General features: G+C 40.2%; 1 protein-coding gene across 1 annotated transcript in view; it reads left to right on the top strand.

Annotated features, from left to right (window-relative positions):
• The first annotated feature begins 13,393 nt into the window (after nt 1–13,393).
• The window catches only part of plekhg2 (pleckstrin homology domain containing, family G (with RhoGef domain) member 2), a 45,976-nt gene continuing 37,240 nt past the window's right edge, over nt 13,394–22,129 (top strand). The window contains exons 1-2 of the mRNA XM_053507902.1: nt 13,394–13,605; nt 21,727–21,804. Of these exons, the coding sequence (XP_053363877.1) occupies nt 21,756–21,804 (49 nt within the window). The 5' untranslated portion in view covers nt 13,394–13,605; nt 21,727–21,755. The remainder of the gene's footprint in view (nt 13,606–21,726; nt 21,805–22,129) is intronic.

Genomic DNA, 22,129 nt, shown 5'->3' with positions numbered 1-22,129 from the left:
GGGCATGAGGTGGGGTAACACCTGGACGGGGGTGCCAATCCATCGCAGAGCACATGCATACAGTATATACACACATACATATTAGGTGACAATTAGCCTAATTACAATTGGCCTAATCTGCATGTCTTTGGAGTGTGGGAGGAAACCGGAGTACCCGGAGGAAATCTACCAAGCATGGGGAGAAAATGCAAATTCTATGCACACAAACCTGAGGTGAGACTCGAACATGGAACTTTGGGTGCAAGGGGACCCGCGCTGCCACATAACAGGCTAAAATATGTTATACATGTTTATGCACCATAATGGTTTTACTTCTATAGTATTGTACAACGGTATGTATGTAACATTAATTAAAGTCTACAGATTTTAACACACACTTTTAATATTACATACAATTATATGGTACTGTCTATACTATACTGTACCATAACCTGATATGTACAAACATACTATATTAGATATTTGTCTACAACCTCACTTATTGCGTTTTAAGCACGGTTTAAGAAACACATTATTTACCGAGAAGCCGCAGGTTTGCACAGTGTAGGTTACTAATAGATTGCATGCGTATATATATATATATATATATATATGTGTGTGTGTGTGTGTTCACCCTGACCATGGTAACCCTAGCATGTTGATATAGTCCATGGTCATCTGGTTTTCATCCTACATTAGTGTAATTGTGGATTTTGAGCATTAGCTCCCATACCAGCTGCCTCCTTAACTGCAGAGATGTTTGCCATTCCATGTACATGAGTATGTCATGCCCTCCTGCCCTCAAACACACACATGCACACACACATGTGAGAATCTGAACCATCATGCATGTACGGATTCCAGAACCTGGAGATGCAAGGCAACAGTGCGCCACCGTGCCGCTATACCATAACACAAGCTCTTCGTATTCAGTAATTCTACATATATTTATTTGTTGTGCACTTTTTTTGGAATTGATATAGCCAAATTGTTACCAATTCACATGTTTCTATTGGTGTATTATTGCTTTATCAGGTATCATATTGTTAAGATATTAAGGATTTAGCTAGTAGTGTATTAGCTAGAAAGCTAATTGTTAGCCAGATTCAATTGATGTTCTTTTGGCAAAGGTTTAGCATCTGTAACAAACATTTACTTAGTATATAAGGTACAGGGTGAGTAATTTCTTTATCTTTTGTGCCCCTTTTTTTTTTTTTTTTTTTTTACAGTTATAGGTTTAAAACGTAAAAGAAGTAAGAAATTAGTGTATTTTAGCGGAATGGAGGATTATGTGAAAAAGTCTGCAAAAATACCACAGAGTATAAAAATCGTCCTAAAAAACTGGTGGTGGGTTTCAGTAATCATTAATTACACTAACAGTCGGTCGCAGCACAGGTGAAATTGGCGGTACGGTCCGCGGTACTGGATAGAGGGGAGAGAGCAGCCGCCTGCCAAAATCCACAATCAAAACCAGTCATGGAAGCACTTTCAACAAGAAAACCCATCTAATAACATTATGTCATCCTAAACAACACTTTGTATAATTAGTAATTGCTTCTAAGTCATTCTGAATGGCCTCTGAACCATCCGTGTTGTTTTGTCCACAGCTAATGTGAGCTACAATTCTTGCTAACTAACTTCTAACACAAAACTGAATTCCTAGAGCAGTGCTTAATGTGTGGAACAATTGGTTGTAAAACCTAGCTTACTAGCTTTCCATTTAATGCATATTTTCTAAAGTGCATTCTGAAAGTCTCCCCACAGCAGCCATGGAGAGTAGTATTAGAGTGTTGACGCGCTCTAGTTTGGCGCCGGCGGTCTGTCGGTACGTGTCCGAGGTGTTCTTTGCTTAACGTCGACTGTGTATTTTTGTGGGAAAATGTTAACCATCGAGGAACGTGTTTTTCGAGTGGAGCACGTTTTTAAAGCCGGGCGATAAATAAATATACGGATGGTTAGTTTGTGGAAATTCAAGCAGCTCTTCCGGAGAGAAGAATACCACATCACGAAAATGTGTGAGATTTAATAAATAAATACATGAGTGAGAATTATAACGTGTTTAATTAAACTAATATTTTCCCTAACCTACTCTATGCAGCGACTGCAGAGGGATAAAGAGGTACTTTGGACAGTGGTTCCCAATCCAGCACCTGGAAGACCTCCCTGTTCTGCATATTTTAGTGTTTTTCCTGCTTTGTTTGTTTAACTTGGGCATTTACTGTTATGTGATGAAGACATATAACATTGCTTTATGTACATGTTTGAACCCTGAGGATTTATTTAGACGAGGAGTGGCACTTTTGCTTAGGTAAGGAATTTGCCACCTCTTGGCTCATCCCAATAAAAGCATTCATAAGTGTTGGTCCACAGTAGACATCACATTTCCTTTCTGAGATAAGAGCTGTATTGTTGTGTTGATGAGTGTTTATGTTCCCCTAAGGCACTGTTTCCCCTGAAAGTCCCTGTGTCAGCCATCTCACCCTGCGGCCCTCTGGACCTCTCAACCCTGTCAGCACATCTTTAGCATGTGGAAAACAGACAGATCCCTGAGCCCAGCTGATCCAGAGCAGAAGCCAGTAGATTAAAGGAGAAAAAGCGAATGACACATAGGTTGAGGATGGGGCATGGGGGATAATGTAGGAGATAGGCTGTGACAAATGAGAGAGGTAGACAGATGGGGAAAGTCGGAATACTGCACAGGGGTTGAGTAGGACAACAAGATACGCTCCGCCCATAACGAGGATGATGTCACTCATGGCTTTGTCTCTCAGAGCATAGATGAGGTTAAGGAGCTGCGATGGTGGGCGGCAGGGATCTTGGCGGAAGGGGGACTGTAATTTGAGTGACCCCCATCTAAAATTGAAAGCAGTTGTGAATCCTCTGGAGGGCGAAGCATTTGCAGTCCAGACTCAGCTAGCAGTTCCCACGACACCGACCGACCTCCCTCTTCCCTCTTTCTGACTCCTTTTAATTCTGTTCTTCCATCAAGAGTCTGTGCCTATAAATGGCAAGTCTGGTGGCATTTTGGAAGGACAGTCTGGACTGAAAAAGGCAAGAAAGTAAGACCGAGGCTACAGGGTCACAACGTACACGCTTATTAAAAGCAATTTCGAATGATAGACAAAAAAAAACATGGAAAAAGTGGAAAAATAATTCAGATAACAGTCAGGCGGCTAGACCATATTTTCCATTTTCGATGTGATCGTCTCACTCTTTTCATCGGTATTATACAAACGAACGGCTTTCGCTTTATCGCAAAGACAAATCCTTTTTCATGGTTTAGGATTGACATTGACTGTGCATGTTCCTTATGAAGGACGTGTGACTACAGCTCATATCAGCTTAGATCATTTAAATAACAAGGATCATGACTTCCTTCTGAATTGGGAGCTGGGATCTGGTCATGCATCAAATTATCAGGCTTGTCACTAATCTATTTAGACACGCATGTTCCAGACGATATTGTTTATACAGTAGGTAAAGGTCTAGTCCCATCATTTGATTGGAGTATTTTGGGTAGGGACATTGATGAATACGCATGAAATGCACACAGAGCAACAAGCATCAGTTGTAAACTCTGCAATTGTTTGAAACAGAACAAAATGAGAATAATCAGTTCATTAATATAAAATTAAATTACCTGTAAAATGAACTACGCTAAACGCTTTCAGACCACAGGCGTATGTTTTTTGGCTCATCTTAAGTTGCGAGGCTCAGGATGTCGGCCAGGTGAATTCTGGGTGGTAAAATTTAGGTGAAATTTTGGTATGTGTGCATGTGATTGGCAAGCTTGATGAGCAATCAGGTGTAGCATTCTGATAGGAGTGACAACTATTCGATATCAGATATAAGGTCATGAAGTTTTTTTCAGGTCATCGGCCCTTTTTTTATTACTCTTTCTTAATTTCCTACCGTCATTCCATTCCCTCGGTCTCCTTTGCCTCCCTACTCACCCGTAAAAAATAATGCCCCATTGTATTTTCGCAAGATAGAATCAGAAGGAAAGAATGTTTGGTGCTGATTCAAAAATGTAAATAGCATTTGGAATTGGTCAGGAAAAAAAAGTTGTATGTCAACTAGGCAAAAAAGAATAGAGCCGTGTTCTCTCGTTTTCCAGCTCTAAGTGGGCTGTGAATTGATTTGTTACATAACAGCAAGCTGAGATCAGATAAGCTCCATAATCAGCTGTTCTACATTCAGTATATCGTGACAAGAGATCCGTGTTGCTCTGGGGTGAAAGGTGCGCTGTAATTTACCAGCACTAATTATTCGTTTTAAAAAGCACTAAAGTGCACAGAGTTTTTTATTTATTTTTTTGTCTTAGCTTTAGGGTGAAGTACTTGACTGTACTATGGTATGAAATAGTATCACACAGTGCCATAAATACAACACTCATTATGAAAATCAGGACAGTTTTTATTTAAACTGGAAGCCTTGTGTAACATCGAAAACATACCACATGGCCCTGCATAGTCCAAGATGGAATGCTTTTGGTTGGGGTTTAATTGTTTCAACACTTATTACCATGTTTGGTGATTGTGGTTCAACTCAGCCATATCAGTAAGATTTGTTATTGGTCACAACCCAGTTGTTGCCATGTTTCCAACATGTTTTTCATGTTATTTCCAATCGTTAACACTGTTATCCTTAATATGCTAAAAAAATAAAAAGGCACTATTAACAAAGGCGACTTATGTATACTGTGGATCAAAAAATAAAATAATAATAAAAAAATTACTCCAATAACAGCAAAAAAAAAAAAACTCTTCCATGGGATTTTAGAGATTGCATACATTGAATAGAGAGGAAAATTGTGAAGCTTTTTTTCTTCTCACTTTAGTCATCGTGCCTTCCAGGAAGTTGGGTGATAAAGGCTCTGGGAATGTCAGATTTTTTTACACAGTCTCGGACCCCTGCTGTGTGATTAGTGGCTACAGAATTAACCATGTGCTGTAATTATGCATGTGTTTGTAAAAGAGACAGAGAAAGCGCAATAGAGAGAGAGTGAGAGAGAGAGAGAGAGAGAGAGAGAGAGGAAGAGTTTAAAACAAATATGTTATCAATTATGATGTTTGACCTTTTTTGCAATACAAACTTGAAGCCAGGAAAAGCAAAAGCAAAGAGAAAGCAAGAATGCGCACGCTACAAATTTGAGAACAATGGTCGAAGAGATAAGTAAAAATGGGATCCTTATGCCTACGACACTCAACAAACACCAAATAATGAAAAACAAAGGTTATGTTTTATTAACTCCAGGATAATGTCTATTCAGTTCTCTATTGACATACAATATCATTACTTCTTCTCTGACTCCAGCACATGCCGAAAGATGCAATATTATATTATTATAATATAATATTATATATCTTGTTCGCTGTAGTGGATCTTTAATCTGTGAACATGTTGATTTCTGTTATGTTTTATCGTATGGATAAAGCTGTTTCTTTTAAAGAAATAAAGAAGAAATTGTGATATCCATTGTAAGTAAAAACATTTCAAGAAAATCCAAGTATAGGAAGCATGTCAGACTTATATATTAAATTATATATTAGACTTATTATTTATATTAAAGGTCCCACATTTCACTATTTTACTCTAACCCAGGTTTTAAAGCGCCCAAAAGTCTACTCCTCAGATAAAGCATTCTTCTTACATCAAACTTTCTTTTTAACTCTCCTTTCGAATGTGTCATTTCAGTGTCTGTGTAAAGGAGTTCCTGTTGAGCCCCACCCCAACAGAGAAGAGCATAGCTGAGTGGAGGGTAGGGTAGCTTCTAACATGTCACATTAGGGAGGAAATGCAAATTGGGTGTTCATGAAAATAAAAATAAAAAAAACACATAGTACAAACAATGGAATATTTCTTACTTATGGTTTTTAATTGTAGATGAACACTGAGACCCATCTTAATGTCGAAAGGGGCAGTGGTGGTTTAGTGTGGTCAACAGAAGGTCAACAGTTCGAGCCTGAGGTCTGCCAGGTTGCCACTGTTGGGCCCTTGAGCAAGGCCCTTAAACCTGTCTGCCCCAGGGATGCCGGATAATGGCTGACCCCAGCCTATCAACAAAAAGCTGGGATATACAAAGAATCAAGAATTTCACTATTGAAGTAAAGGACTGTATATGTGATGAATAGATGGTGAACTTAATCTTAAAAAAGGCCAAAATTTGATCTATGATGTTTGTGATTTGTAACATGTGTTCGGAAGGTTTAAATTAAAATGCAATTAGTAAAAAAGTGTTTAAACCCAGATAAATTATAAAATCCGCCAAAATCTGCTTTTTTGTCCTAAAACAAAGTACAATCAATGTTCTACCGCTGAATGTTAGTTGTCATTGATCAGTGTTCAGATTTCTGTCGACAGCAGTGCTGATTACAACCCAACCCTCTGTTGAAACTTCATTCCGTCTTTTTCCTTCTGGATAAGAGATTAAACTGTTAAAGGGCTAAAAGTATGCTAGTATAACACAGCCGACCTTACTTCTTTGAGTAAAAGACTTTGTGTAAAAGACTTGTGTGCATTTGTCTGTCCTTTTCTTCTCTATAACTGCTCAAATATTCCAAGCATCCATTTACAAGCACAGAAACCAAGTGGATCCAAACAAAGTTACTGCCACCAGCTGTGGCAAAAGATTCCAAGCTGCACAGCTCTGCCCCATTTCTCTGCTGCCACAGGAACAGGTGGAGGGCCTGGCACTGCATTTTACCCAGCATTAGACTCCACTAGGATCAACTGCAAAGTCACAGACAGCAAATGGTCTCACGTGGCGTGTGTGTGTGTGTATGTGTGTGTATGTGTGTGTATGTGTGAGATGGACAGAGACAGGATGCAAACGTTCTGTTTACTTCCCCAAAGACTCCATTTGTTTCCTTTTGGTCACTGAACGCGAAGTCAATGAATTTCGTTATGCTTACCCGTCACGTATCTCAGTCCTTGACACAGCTTAAAAGTTAAAGACCTCTTCTTTTGTAATCATGTTATACTGATTGTGACAGAATGTACCATGTTGTAAGTCTAACCCAAATTCTGAATGTTGAACTTTTTTAATTAAAACCCTTAAAACTCAAGCGGCACACATCCGTGCCGGCAAACACTGTATAAGTCAATGACAATAAAAAAAAAAAAAGCTTAGATGTGCTTATATGGAAGCCTCACCAGTGGGGGAGGCTTCAGACATCGAAATGTGTATTCAGGTTTTCCGATATGTCAGATAGAACGAAACTTATCGTTACTTTTATAAAGTGTAAATCTTACCATGTTTTAACGTGCAGGCGTATGGAAATGACTTCGCAAAAATGTTGAACTCTCATATTAGCTGAGCTTTTTTTTTTGTTCACAGAAACAACCGGATACAACCATAACAACATGTGTTTGTGTTTTTCTGTGCTCTCTTTTTGCTTTTGCCTATGTGACCCTTTTTACTCAGTCATGTTTGTAAAGATGCAATAAAATTTAGTTCATTATATTGCTTGGTTATGCTAAAAAAAATACGTCACCCTATACTGCATAAACCTGAGCCCTATGTATGTTTATTAACATAAAAAAAACACAGCAAAACCAAAAAATGACTAAAATGTTTTGAGTTTTAAGAGCTACCACTAGGTTTTTTTTGTTTTTTTTAAATAAAATGTTAAATGTATAAAACACACAGGGATATTACTAATGTCCTTTACCTTATTTGTGCATATTATTATTATTATTATTATTTTATGTATTTATTTATTCATTTATTTATTTTTATTCTTTAACATTATTTTTATATTTATTTATTGTTATTTTTTATTTTTATATTAAAATTGTATTGACAGTTTTTAAAAAATAACTTCTGTTGCCTTCGTTGTCTTCACCTGACATTATTATTATTATTATTATTATTATTATTATTAATGCATACTTTTTTTTGGTGCTTGATTTTCTTTCCACAATTTCTTAGGGCTTAGTGAAGACAAGTATTTTAACACCAAGGGATAAGAAGCTTAGCTATCTAACAGCATTGTTTTCCATGATTAAGAGCCTAATCTTTGTGACATAGTTTGCTTAATCTCATCATGTTATCTAAAACACACATTCTTAAGTAAAATCCAGACATCTCCAGAAACCAGTACATTGCTCTTTAATACACATTCTGGTTGCCAGATATGATAAACCTAACCAACCCAATCAACTGTGCTGTTACAGCATATGACTGTAATCTGGTAACCTTATACGTTACCCTTAAGTAAGTAATTATTAATTGCAGGAAGACACAAAAATTGATGAAAATGGTATAAAAGTTCCCTCTAATGTACTGTACTGTATTTTGATTAGTTTTGACCCATACGCATCTTTGCATCATGTGTGCTTGTACAGCTGTTATTGCATCACCGCTAATCCACCAATTAAGACACCCTTACAGACCAATTATAAAGACATGTACAATGTCTGATAATGTGTTTCTCATGCTTTCTTTTTCTTGACAACAAGGTCCTGACATCCTACAAAAGGTTATAATTGGTCTCCACTAACAGAGGCCCCACTGTGGCTCCGCATGTGTACCTCATCCCCCCTGCGGTGCATATGAATCATCAGTCATTCCAGCAAACCTTCAGCCTTATAAAGATTGTCAAACTATTCTCACACTGAAATATACTTAAGCATGAACAAAGCTGTAAGGTCATCTAATTTCGACCCCCCATATATTGATGCCGGTTGACGTTCTCAACAGCAAGTGAATGATTCCTTAGTTTTTCGGTCACATGTTGAGGACTAACACAGAGCCATGGTCGGGTAGATGGGCTAAATGCCTTTGGCAAGCGTGAGGTGGCCGGTGCCAGTCACCACTACATCAAGCTGTTTTAACAACTCTAGGTTAGAGCCAGTGACCAGACTTCTGTAATTAAAGTAACCCAAGCCTGAGCCTCCAGCTAGTGCACACTGAAATGTGCAGCGTGTGAAGGGAAACTCGGGCCAATTTGCCTCCATATATCTAGGTCACTGAAAGCAAAGTCTATTTTCTGTTTTTTGTTTTTTTTCCCCTCCAGGAGCATTTCAGCTGTGGTGTCTTTACTCTGTCCTCAGTTTAGGCAGTAGTAATTTTGCACAACAGTCCCACTTGAGTAAGCACAACAGCTCATAACACCACCATCCTTTTTTTTTCTTCTTCTTTTTAATTGCACAACAAAACAGAGGAGAACTTACATGGTTGTCCAAGAATGCAGAAGAGATGCATGGCAAAATATTCAGGAACTCATCCAGCTTTCCACGCTGAAGGCCTCTAAAATCTACCTACCAGTTATACCCCAGACTGCTTAAGCCATCATGAGCGTGGAGGAAAGTACTATACAACCCCTGTTTGGCTTTCAATGCTTCCTTCCTTACTTGTGCTGAAATACAGTACTTCTTTATGCATGCTCCTGTTGTGAGATGCTTTTTGAGAAAAGCTCTTTAGCGTGCACTCTACAAATACATACTCCAAGTTCCCACTTCGGACTGAATTGCTTGAACAGCCTCGAATACCTTCAGGGACCTTTGACTACTTTTATGAGTCCTGACACAACATGATATTAGATGAAGTATACCTAAGCTATCAATCTGAAATGAGCTAAATAAATGTAAAATAATAAAATAAAGCTATTAAAAACGACAGAAGGCCTTGTGCTATGGTTATAAAACATAAATAGTCATAAAAATAAAAAAACATTCCAAGGAACTTTACGAAAAGAACAATAATCTGATAATTGTTGCCTCTTATTACAATAGCGACCTTTTGGGGTAAATCCCACTAACAGAAAGTGTGATTTGGCATTTTTTGTGTTGCTTGCTTTTTGTCTCATAACTCTTGAACTAAAGCTGGAAATGAGCATTCTTCACATTGTGCCCCAACCCTGTGCGAAAACATACCCCCCCTGTTTGTTTGTGTAGAGGTTAACTGTGTGACTGGAATGTCTTTCACCCCCACCTCCCCTTTCACTCATCATTCTCCTGAATATTTCCGTGTGAAAATGACCATTTTTGTGTAAATATCTGTTTATCCACATGCACATGTTGATTCTCACATAGTCGATTCTATATGATGCCTGTGAGCAAACAAACCAAATATTTAGCACATTAGCTTCTAAATGTTCTGATTCATAAATGGAGAAAATACTCATCATTTATATATCTCATACAGGGCTCCATTGATGTATTCGGTTTTCAGCACAATCCCTTCATTTGAAAGTTTCCAGCACAATCAACAGCAAAAACAAAGAACCTTCTCTTAATGTCTTTAGTAACGTACCTGAACATCTGTTTGTTTAAGAGACAGGATGGTTTTCGCAGCCCTGTACTGTCTGAACTTTTCTGACTCAGAGCTGGAACTGGGTTGACGTAACAGTTACTGCATATATTTAAGACCAGCAAACTACAAGTTAATGCAACCTTGGGGATTTTCCTGTGTGAACTGCAGAACGGGTCCAAGCGGAGATGTGTCACAAAATGAAGTCATCTTACTCCGGCTACAGTCAAACCAGATAATACCATACTGAGTAATATTTCAAAGTAGTATGTCACTTCTTCTAACCTAGTGACTTTTTTTAGTGTGATTACATACTGTTTTGGCTAACATACAAAACTAACTTGCAGTTAACCCAGTTTTTTTGTTTTTCATCAGAATGTTTGGGTATATACATGTTATTAATAAAACAGAGTTTCAAAAATGTATGATAACTCTCTTATATGTGAATAACGTTATGAGCATCTAAATATTGTTCTGAATGTTTAAATGACATACATAATCTAAATATTTTGAGACGTTTTTATATTAACCATGCACAATTTATGGCTCATTGAGCTGTGTTTAAGAATAATTAAATATAAAAACATTTAGTTTTCTGGGCTAAATGACCACTGTGCACTGAACCACTTATTACTCTGCACATAAGCAAATTAAATTGCTGCTCAGGGCCTCACGGCCAGCAGGGGTCTGTGTTAAGGACATGTTAAAAATCAGGTTAGAATAATACTGCAGGAGCACATCTAATTTCCAGCATAATTTATTTTGCCTGATGTCAGGTAGAAGTCATAGAACATAAAACAAGTAAGCGTTGTTGCATTTTATGAGATGTTGAATGAAGTCCCAGTCTTAAGAAAAAGGTACGACTGCTAGTTTCATGTATAACCATAATACTGTAGATTTTAAACTAAATTGCCCTATGGGCACTTACAGCATTATGAATGTGACATTTTTACTCATATTAGCTATTAAAATGACTCATAGCAAAGATAAGCTTTGGATTAATAAGTCAATCTGCATATGTCGTCTTTAACCCTCTTGAGGACAAATGCAAACAAATCTTAAAAATGCATTATTGATTTACATTTTTATAATACACTGTGATTTAACAGCATTATAAATGTGACATCAAACTCTAACTCCATTACAAGCTTTATATATGGCGGCACGGTGGCTTAGTGGTTAGCACTGTTGCCTTGCCACTTTAGGTTCTGGGATTGATTCCAGCATTGGGTCTGTGTGCATGGAGTTTGCATCTTCTCCCCATGCTTGGTGGGTTTCTTCCGGGTTCTCCAGTTTCCTCCTACAGTTCAATGAAATGCAGATTAGGCTAATTGACATTGCCAAATTGCCTGTAGTGTGTGAATGTTGACCCGAGCTTCTACCATGATTGTATTGGGAATAAATACAATGGTCACCTTTGGTGTCCACAGCCCTAGTTGGACTACACATGAAAAAAAAGACTTGGATAAAAAGCAAAAGTATAGATTTTTGTCTGATCCAGTACTCCACGTATCTGATGTGATGCACATTTTCCTTATAATTCAATAAGAGATGTTACAATACAGTGAAATATAAGTGCACACAAGTTTATTTTCCTGTAGTGATTTTGACATTTGCAGGAAATTGACCCAGTTGTGTTTTATTCTCTGGCATGTGAGGTAGCACAGGGAACAGCTGCATTGTGATTTCAGCAGGTTAAAAAAATACTTAAAATGTTAGATTGTAGTATGCAAATACTAAGCATAGAGCAAATAAATTAAACTGTCAGCGCCAAGAATGTGTGTTTGGCATGCATTGCGTGTCTTGGCCATCAGCAGTCCCATTGGTGTGATAATTTGTAGATTGTGGATAGTCAAGTGAGTTGTCCAAAGTGCAAAAGAGGACTAACATGAGCTAAGCATGATAGGCTTAGTCAAAGTGGGGAAAACAAAGACCTACAGTATTGTGCTCTGGAATTAATGCAAACTCTAATTAACTCCTAATTAGTTTAGATTTGGCTTTCTTAAACTAATTTAAAATGATCTGGTTAGGGTTAACTCTTCTGTTGTTGCTATTACTACTTGGTTTGCATCATGTTGCTTCTTAGATGATCTCAGTGCATTACTGGAATACTCAGTGGACCACAGACAGATACAGTTGCAGCCCCTGGCGAAACCTCCGCAGATTATAAACCCATCTAATTATATCGCCTACACATCAGCTCAGGTCTCTTGATTTATACAAGATGTGCACATACTAGACTAAAATATCGTGTCAGAACTAGATCTGTGTCAGTGAGACAAGAGGCCCGCCCCCAACCCAAGAAGGACTCTCACTCTCACTCTGATTTATCCCTGTATACAGGATCGCACAGTCCCAGGAGACTTAGGGAACGATGCAGGGTACACAATTGACAGGGTGCCAATCTATCCCACGGCACACACGCCAATATGGATACACCAATTAGCCTAATCTGCATGTCTTTGGACTGTGGGAGAGCACCTGGAAGAAACCCACCAAGCTCTGGAAGAACATGCAAACTCGAACCCTTGTCCCTGGAGGGTGCAAGGCGACAGTGCTGAACACTACATCACAGTGCTGCCTCACACATTTATTCACACACTACAGGACAATTAGGGAACGCCAATTAGGCTAATCTGCACGTCTTTGCACTGTGGGAGGAAACCAGAGCACCCAGAGGAAACCTCCCAAGCACAAACAGAACACACAAACCTGAACCCTTGTCCCTGGAGGTGCAAGGCGACCGATCTTTGGACTATGGGAGGAAACCGGGGAGAACTTAAACTCTCGACCCCTGCAGTTCACTGTAACCTTATGCATGCTTCATCTCTTGTACTGTATAATAACCATAACTTAGATGTTCATCAGTTATGAGTTATGAGCTTATACAGGGTATACAATAGTAAACTATTTAGCTATTCTCAGAGCCTGTTTTCTTCTCAAAACCTTTACACAATTTACTGCCAACGCCTGGTAAACAAGAAGTATAGCCGAGTTTCGAGGAATCTTTCCTCCGACCTCGTAACACCGGCAGAGCACGCGCTGGAGTGACGTGTGTCCTTAAGCCGTTAGTGGGCGTACAACGGTTCAGTACACGAGCTCAATGTAGAGCAGTGTGGATCTCTCTCTCTCTCTCTCTCTCTCACACACACACACACACACACACACTCTTTCACTGTGCACGGGAGGCACAGCGGAGACAGCACGGCTGTTCTTCTCCGTTCCTGCGCCAATGTTACACACACATTCCCGCTAATGCGCCCTGACTGGGAACGTTACTTCATCAAAGGACGTGGAATAAGTTTTCCCGCGCAGGACGACACAGCTCGCGTTCGGGACCTTTGATGCCTCCGATCTGCTCACCTGTGAAGGTAATACTGAGCGCGTGACGGTTTAAATACCCGCGAATCTTCCCCGTGTGTGAGTGTGCTGTGTTGTCTTGTGTTAGGAGTGAACACTTGGTGTAGTGAGTTTTTTTTTTTAAATATAAATTTAAACTCCATAATGTATAACTTTATCCAGTTACTGAGCACTTTACAGAATAGTGAACATGATACTCCAGAACAATAGAAAGTTCTTCCAATGAAGACAAGAACATCTGCTCCTTACTCACCAGTCTACAGCTCTCCAGCCAGCTATGTAAATTAGGAGAGGATAAAGTCTTCTGCACTCATAACCTAGCCTGTTAGAACTGAAACATTTAACTGTTTGTTATGAAATTATTACTCCTCTGATTTATATCGAAGTACAATTTACTACTGTATCTTTTTGGCAGCATGGGAATGAGTTTTGAGTTTTAAGCTAACAACTTTCATTTGTCAGGATAATGTTGAGTTAATCATGATATATGACTATAATAACAATATTGAATATGTACTGTATATAGCAGCACCGTAGTGTAGTGGTTAGCACTGTTGTTTCCCCACCTCCAAGGTCTGGGTTCGATTCCCACCTCAGTTTGTGTGCATGGAGTTTGCATGTTCTCCCTATGCTTGGTCGGTTTCCTCCGGGTACTCTGGTTTCCTCCCACTCTCCAAAGACCGTGCAGATCAGGGTAATTGGTTCTCAAATTGATTGTGGTGTGTGTGCCCTACGAAGGCTTGGCACTCCTTCCTCATGTTCTAAGTCTCCTGGGATAGGCTCTAGCCCCCTGTGATTGTAGACGATGATACTATAAATATACTGTATAATATACTATATACAGTGTATATATATAAGCAATTGAGTGCTGAGTATATTCACTCACTTTATATTTATTACGATGTTCTCAATTGCATTCCTTTCTCATCACTCTGATTTATTAGCATAGTTGCAGCTTTGTAAATGTAAAGCATTTTTCCCCTTTAGGAGTCAGGGAGGCTTGCTTTAAAGCCCTCAGAAACAGATCTGCTTGTAGATAAATGAAAAGCGACTCCTGGAGCATTGGCCCTACTCTTCGGCCCCTCTTGCTCAACTCACTTTATTTTCTTTAGCAACTGGAATGCCGGCTATTCCGGGCTCAGAAATAAAACATGGCCTGCTCTATATTCAGACATTTATTTGTGCCTGGAATAAATTGCTTTATTAGCTGTTATGCAAGGGATGACAGTCATCAGAGTCAAATTGTATTCAGTATTCAATTGCTTTCACATGCCACGACCTGGCCCTGGTTTATGCCAGCACAAGGACATTAATCATGGTTAAACATTTGAAAACATAAAAGAATTTTGCAAGTGTTGGTATTTATTATATTTACACGCATATACCATGTGCGTGTTGATTGCAATACAAACTTTGTGTTTAGAGAGCTGTGTCTGCAAAAGCAAATACTTAATCTTGAATGCTAAAACCATGCCAAATGTTGGGCATGCCAGGTACCACTGAGATGAAAAATTCTGACCACATACGGATTGGTTTAACAAAACAAAAAAAAAGAAAAAGAAAAAAAGATTTATTTGTCAAAAAAAAATGCTTTCTTTGTATGCACCTGTACTGAAGCTTAGCAACACATAGACAGGATCGTCTGCCAAACGCTGTCTCTTGGAAAAACACCCAACTTCTGGTTATTTTCTGTGTAAACACACTGTGAACCTGTTGGATACATATATGTAGAACTTGGCAAAACATGACAGTCACGGACTCTGGCTTAGCACTCCTGCTAATATCCCTGTCATAGCAAAACATGCAATTATTTCCCCTGAAAGAGAGTCCAGTCTTTTCCCAGCTACCTGTTTATCCTGAATGTTGTTGTGTATCCCAGGGAAATATATATTTTATAGATAACAATGCTGGGAGTCTTTGAGAAGAAAAGGAGAAGAAAGGTTTCAGCATTTGGAGTCGAAGAGAACAATTAAAATGTGCAAAATGAACTTGACATATTTAGGGTATTGAATGGGAAAGCTCTACATTTACCTTGCAATCACTCATCCCTCGCACCTCTGCTGTAGCGGGACATTGTCATGTGCCCCGCACCTTCCATTTTCCTCTTTTCAGGAAAGGAACACCCAACCCCATGAGCATGTAAATGGAAGAACCTGAATCTTCACGTCCTTTTTTTTTCTTTTTTTTTTTCAAGAGGAAGTGCATCTGGCGTCAAACCTGTGCCAAGTCGTTTGCGGATCATATGGTCGGCTGTGGCGACCCCTCGACTGTTCATCTAGTTTTGCACTCCATTATGAGCAATCATTTTGACTACATGATGCTGATGTATAGATCCGCTAGATGGCCTATATATAAAATAGGCAGCGTTTCTTTTTCTCCTGCTAAAACAAAGCCATAAGCATAGTTTTACACTCATCTCCGTTTTTTTTCCCTGCCCAGTGAGACACTAGCCGCCTGTAGTGGAGATAGAAGTTGGCTTTAGTTGAAAGGGGGAGTAAGTCTGGAAGGAAGCAGTGGCGCTACAGCTGCGTTTACGATTCTAAACACAAGCAAGGTGGTTCATGAAGGCTGTCCTGTGCCTGCTGACTAAGAAATAACACTGTCTGTCTCTATAAACTGTTACTGTCTTCCATGAATCATCCAGCTCGCCTGCCCTGCTCCGACTTATCAGATCTCTGGATGGATAGTCCTGCCTCAGACATCTGCCATCCTTTCAGCACATCTCTCTCTGTGTCTTCCCCTCATATAAATCATCCCAGCCTTGATGGTTTATTCCTTTTTAATTAGCATGCATGCCATACTATTTTAAGACATGCATTTTCAGGCGCCACATATAAATTCTTTTATCCTAAAAAAAGTTTTTTAGACACCAATTAACTTCCATCCACCCATGCTTAAGTGATAACAGCGTCACCTTTTATTTGATATACAGACACTTAAGACTCCACTCTGGCATGGCTTACTAGCTATAATTAGTCACATGCAGTGATATAAAGGGATTTTCCCATGTAGGAGAACCTCAACCTGATAGCACTCACTCTCCAGACATTTTTTTTTTTTCTTTTTACAATCCCATTCTTCACTTTAGACGATGACACTTTTATAGTGCCTGGAAATAGTCTTGATGTTGCAGCTCTCCCGGTCAAACCCTTTCCCCCAACTGTATGCATTCTAGTGTAACAACCACACTTTGACATTATGATGCCTCACATACAGCCTGAAGGCCTCAGGTTCAGATTCTCAGCCTGACCTGTTAGTCATTATGTCATTAGGTGACTTCTCCCTGCCATGTCATGGGCTGCCCGTGGGAATGCCTGCAGTCGTATAAGATCTTTATGGCACCGCTTGTGTTATTTTCTCAGCGAATGCTTTCGTGTGCGTTTATACTGTACATGTTCCGATTAACTAACCCACACAGCTGCTGATGTTTCTTCAGGGACTGTCCAAGTGTGGTCCAGTCTTTCACAACCTTAGAAAGTCCTTTGTGGTTTTGTGCATGCCAAGTGCGGGGAAATATGTACACAATATTAGTTGCTTTGTACACGTCATTCGTAAACCAGAGGATTACACAGCAAACCAGAAGACTCTTAGACAGGTACGTAGATATGGTATCCACTAAAACAAGAGCACAATGCACATCTGTTGTAAGTTAGGGTAGGTATTTACAAGAGCAAACGTTTTAGGATATTTAGGATTATTGATGTTGAAGGCAGAACGGTTACGATGCCACTTGTAACACAACAAGGTTTAAAGAAGGTGGTTTTACACCAAACAAGTTCCTCTTCACTTTGGTGTTTGAGGACCACATATTACATGGTTTTGTTTGCTCTTTATTGCCCTGTTTGCTGCGTAAGTATTAGCATGTACTTCAACCAAACCTTTCTCATTGTTGCTGCTCACGCTACAAGAGAGGGCCTTTGTTTTCGGTGAGAATGCGGAGGAGAGTGAAGTGTCCGTGCCATGGGCAGATGAATGGTGTGGTACAGGGGGGTCGAGTCCACTGGGAAACATGAAGGTCAGCTAGAAAAGAAACAATGACGTCCTCTCTTTGTCTGATTGTGGACAATAGCACAGGCAGGCTGGTGCTGATGTCTCTCCTCTGCAGTGTCTTCGCTGTTTATTTTCGTGTTTGGGTACATCGGGTGGCCTTCCTCGGTGAGCCGGTCAACTACTGAAGATTCAAGTCCAGCCCTGTCCTTTTACACAAACATACAATGCCCACGGTGTGGCTCTATTGTTTGTCCGAATGCAAGCGTGTTAGTGCTGGCCACAAAGTATTTCACACGAGCCTCAGTGCCTCGAAAGGTTGCGATCTGATTGGCTGTTTGTGCGTCACTGCATATGCACTTTCGTGTTCCTGTTTTCAGTAGGAAAAGAAACTTTCTGAACACTGTAGCACAACGAGGAAGACACATTCTGTGGTTACTTCTGAAGTAATCATTACTATGCCCTACTTCCTCTAAAGTCTACATCTTTGTTAGTGAGAGAGGAGAAGGATCCGTCCCATATAAGGGCTGAAGGTAGCAGACATTTGGAAAGCAAAAAGCCATTTTCAAAACGGAAGCCTGTGTTTTATTACCATATGATCATTGACGTGTATATGTATGGATGTACTGTACCACTGTATATAAATACATTTACTGTCTTGTGGGTGTGAGTGAGATATAACATGGATGTTACCATGGAAGATAAGCTTGCAAGATGAACGAACGTTAACATGCATTTATACAGTAACATTCATCCGTCCATCCATCCTTAGGAAAGGGAATGGTGGTTCTGGGTAGGTTTGGGGGTTTGAGGATCTGGGTTCGAGCCACACCCAGCCACTGCATGCAGTCCCACTTAGGAAAACGGGAGGGTTGCATCAGGAAGAGCGTCCAGTGTAAAAAACAAAAAAACAAAGTTGTGTATGGATCAGACGGTCCCCTTGATAGGAACAGCTGAAAGAAAGTTTATTCATCCTTAGTTACTGCCTGATCACGGTGTAAATTAGGTTGCTAGTTTGTTTATTTTTGTTTACTCGCTGGCCAGGTTGAGATTGTGAGCATTTACGCTCCTTTTCAGTGTTTTCCATTGTATTCGGAGGCATATTGCTAGAGGTCATATCAAGTTAACAAGAAACAACAAAGACTTCAGGTTTAAGCCAAGCCTGCTTACATTTAAGTACAGACACATACTTGGAGCACTAAACTTATACAGATACAGATGGAATTGTTATTGCATTCCAATCATATTATATAATAAAGAACGAAAAATAAAAAAGGAACAGCAATTTCAAACAAACACAATCGCACAGGATGAAGATCGTTATCTGAGCTTTTTTTGTTCAATTAAATGTAACGCTTTGTGCTTCAACTTGACCGACACTTTCTGGAGATAAACTTGACTGCCATGGCCAGGGTTCAATTCAGAGTAGAAACCGCGCAGAGCATCTCAGGAGCAAAGTTTTTCCTGACTAGAACTACTGTCCTGGAGGTCCCTTTATAGTAATTGCTTTTCATCACGCCGGTAAGGAACGACCCTACAAATAGCTGCCGTGAGCGGTTCCCCCCTTTTTTGGAGTGCCCTTCCTTACGCTTGGACTTCAGATCTCAGTGACTAGAATGGAACCAAAAGTTCACAGCAGGCAGTTTTATTTCTTTACGTTATTAAAGAACGTTGTTTAAAGCAGTTAGTGGTGAGTAAACGAGACTATTTCGCCAAACTGCTATGAGAAAAGGTCTGTGGCTGGTTGTCTGCCGTGTCAGTCATGCTGGCTCTTTTTGTTCTTGGCCACATTTATTAACAAAACATACCAGATTCTCTAGCGAATGCTGGAGACCTGGCTCGTAAAACTAGTATGTCTGACTAGACACACTTCGTTTTAAGTGTAACACTTTAGTGTTAATAATGACAAACATGAGCTTTTTTTTAATACATTTTTTTTGGTGTGATTAAAACCACAAGCTACGATGGAGGTCATTCGAATCGTTCGCATTGCTCTGTAATGACATCACTATTAAATGATTGCAAACGTGCTGTGTAGGCCAGACGTACTGCCTACTCATGACATGTCTACACATTGTTCTGCTAAGAGACAGCTGGGACACACCATATTTGGTTATAATGCAAGCACCTAGTCATTTCGAATTTATACAACTCCCGAATGCAGATCCGTCTCGCACACAAGGCTTTTAAACCTGGACTTCTTTAGTGCCTCCACAATCACTTAGAAAAAGAGTGAAAAAAAAAAAATCCCAGCTTTCCCTTCAACACATGCACATACACATATACACAGCTGTCCAGCTGTGCTCTCATATGTCAGCAGGCGTGTGTGTCTCTCTGTCTGTTACTGTCAGGAGCAGGGCTCAGAAAGCACGCAGACGCACCTGAAAGCATGCCATCAGGGATCGACTGCTACATGGGAAATTATAGGGTGTAAAAATCTTCCCTTCGTGCATTTTTCATCCTGACAGCATCCTGCCTGAGGAGCATGTTAGACCTCTCTAGGCATGCACTTTGACATGTAGGACATAGCTCTACATTAGGAGCTCGTGTGTAAGCGTCACTCTAACATCTGGGTCAGTTAGCCAGATGTTGGCTCCTATCCACTCGGCCTTAAAACACCGCCATCCCCCTCCAGAGCAGGCACTTACCCTTTATTAGACCCTTCACAATGGTAATAGGGGGAGTTACTTTTTGTCGCAACACAGTTTCTGGAATTGAACAAACAAGCTCTGGAGCCGGAATAGCGTGTACATGGGATCTAACCGCAGCGGACTGTAGCACTCTCATTCCTTCTTGTTTGCAGTTACAGGAAGTGAGATGCCTTTAATCAGGCAATACTGAAAATGTGCTTCTAAAAGACCCGGGGTACTGTACTGAGAAACGCAGGCATCGTGCCAGAGTAATTTGGAAATTGCAATGTTTGCAAGAGTTCTAAACAGCTAAAGTATGAAGGCAAACACCAGGGCCTCAAAAGCAGGAGTTATACAGTGGCGAGCAGATTCTCTCTCTCTCTCTTTCTCCCTCTTTCTCTCTCGGGGACACAGACCGTGAGATTATCCACACCTCTTTATTGAAAAACTTAAATCAAAGCTCAGGAAAAGACACTCCTTGATTGGAAAGCAAAAAGCCAGCAAGAAAAGCAAACCTCTGACCCTGGTTCAATTACGGAGATCTGCTGGAAAAAAAATCTATTTAGGTAGCGTTTATGAACTTGGACCCCCTGCTGCTGGTGGTGTTCTGCGAAAGAGGGCGAAAGATGGGAGTAAAGGCCAAGGGCAGGTGTCACTTGAGAGACGGTCTATCACAAGACCGTAAAATAAACAGCGGTGCGTTGTAGACAGAACCCTGGCTGGCCCTCTTATTTCCTTTCACTATAACACCAGTTCCTGTTGCATTTACAGGACAAATGCTCAACACATCGGACGAGAAAGAGAAGAGCACATTCTTGCGTTGATGCCAAACATTACATATGTTCGGCTTTCCCCTTTTGGCTTCTAAGGGTGATAGAGGTTCAGAAAGGCAAAGGAGGTCTTTAAAGGTCTCTCCCACCCCCTGCTTCCCAAACAGCTTCTATTGGATTTCAGCTCTTTAATTGCTTTGGCTCAGAGCGTCGGTATTTTCCCCCCCAATGATTTTATGTATCCAAAGCCTTCCTCTTTGAGTGAAAGAAACGGAAAAGCACTGCGCCGCTGATAAAGAGGGCGGGTTTGCCTTTCACTTGTCTCGGTTCATACTCAAAAAAGGGAAGTATTGCAAGGGGGGGAAAAAAAAATCATATTCTAAGCCAATGAATAAAAACTACCATGTTTATTTCTCTGACCCGTGTATGAGCACTGGTGAGCCCATCAGGTTTGCTTACAAAAACATACTGGAAAGAAAGAACAGCTGTAAATGACACAGTCCAATATTTCTGTTGGCCCATGTAGTAAGAAATAGCTGTCAGTTCTGTACCACTCCTAAGCTTTCATTTTGAATACGTTCTTGACATGCAGCATACTGGGGCGCTGACAATTTCAGCGCTCAGAAGCCAAACGTTGACTGATTGAAAGAATTTCTTTCCGCTCAGCATGCTGCATGAAAGCGTACATATCTTAGCTCATTTTGCCTCACTGTGTCTAATTGTTAAACTAACATGTCTTTTGCAGCTTTATACTTCCTGTGCCATTTTCACATCATGCCTGAGGGGGCGGGCCGGGACAGCCAGAAGAAACCGTGTAACCAAGGTCAGTAGCCTCAAGATGGACCTCCATCAAGATTCTATTTCTTCTTCTTTGTCTTTCGGCTGTTCCCCTTTCAGGGGTCGCCACAGCGAATCATCTGCCTCCATCTAACCCTATCCTCTGCATCCTCTTCTCTCACACCAACTAACTTCATGTCCTCTTTCACTGCATCCATAAATCTAGATCTTCTGCCTTGAAGTTCCAACCTCAGCATCCTTCTACCAATAGGCTCACAATCTCTTTTCAGAACATGTCCAAACCACCTCAATCTGGCCTCTCTGACTTTATCTCCAAAACATCTAACATGGCTTGTCCCTCTGATGAACTC

The sequence above is a fragment of the Clarias gariepinus genome, chromosome 11, assembly GCF_024256425.1.
Source record: "Clarias gariepinus isolate MV-2021 ecotype Netherlands chromosome 11, CGAR_prim_01v2, whole genome shotgun sequence".
Lineage (NCBI taxonomy): Eukaryota > Metazoa > Chordata > Actinopteri > Siluriformes > Clariidae > Clarias > Clarias gariepinus.
Note: the sequence above shows the minus strand (reverse complement) of the source record. Positions and strands in the feature narration are given on the sequence as shown.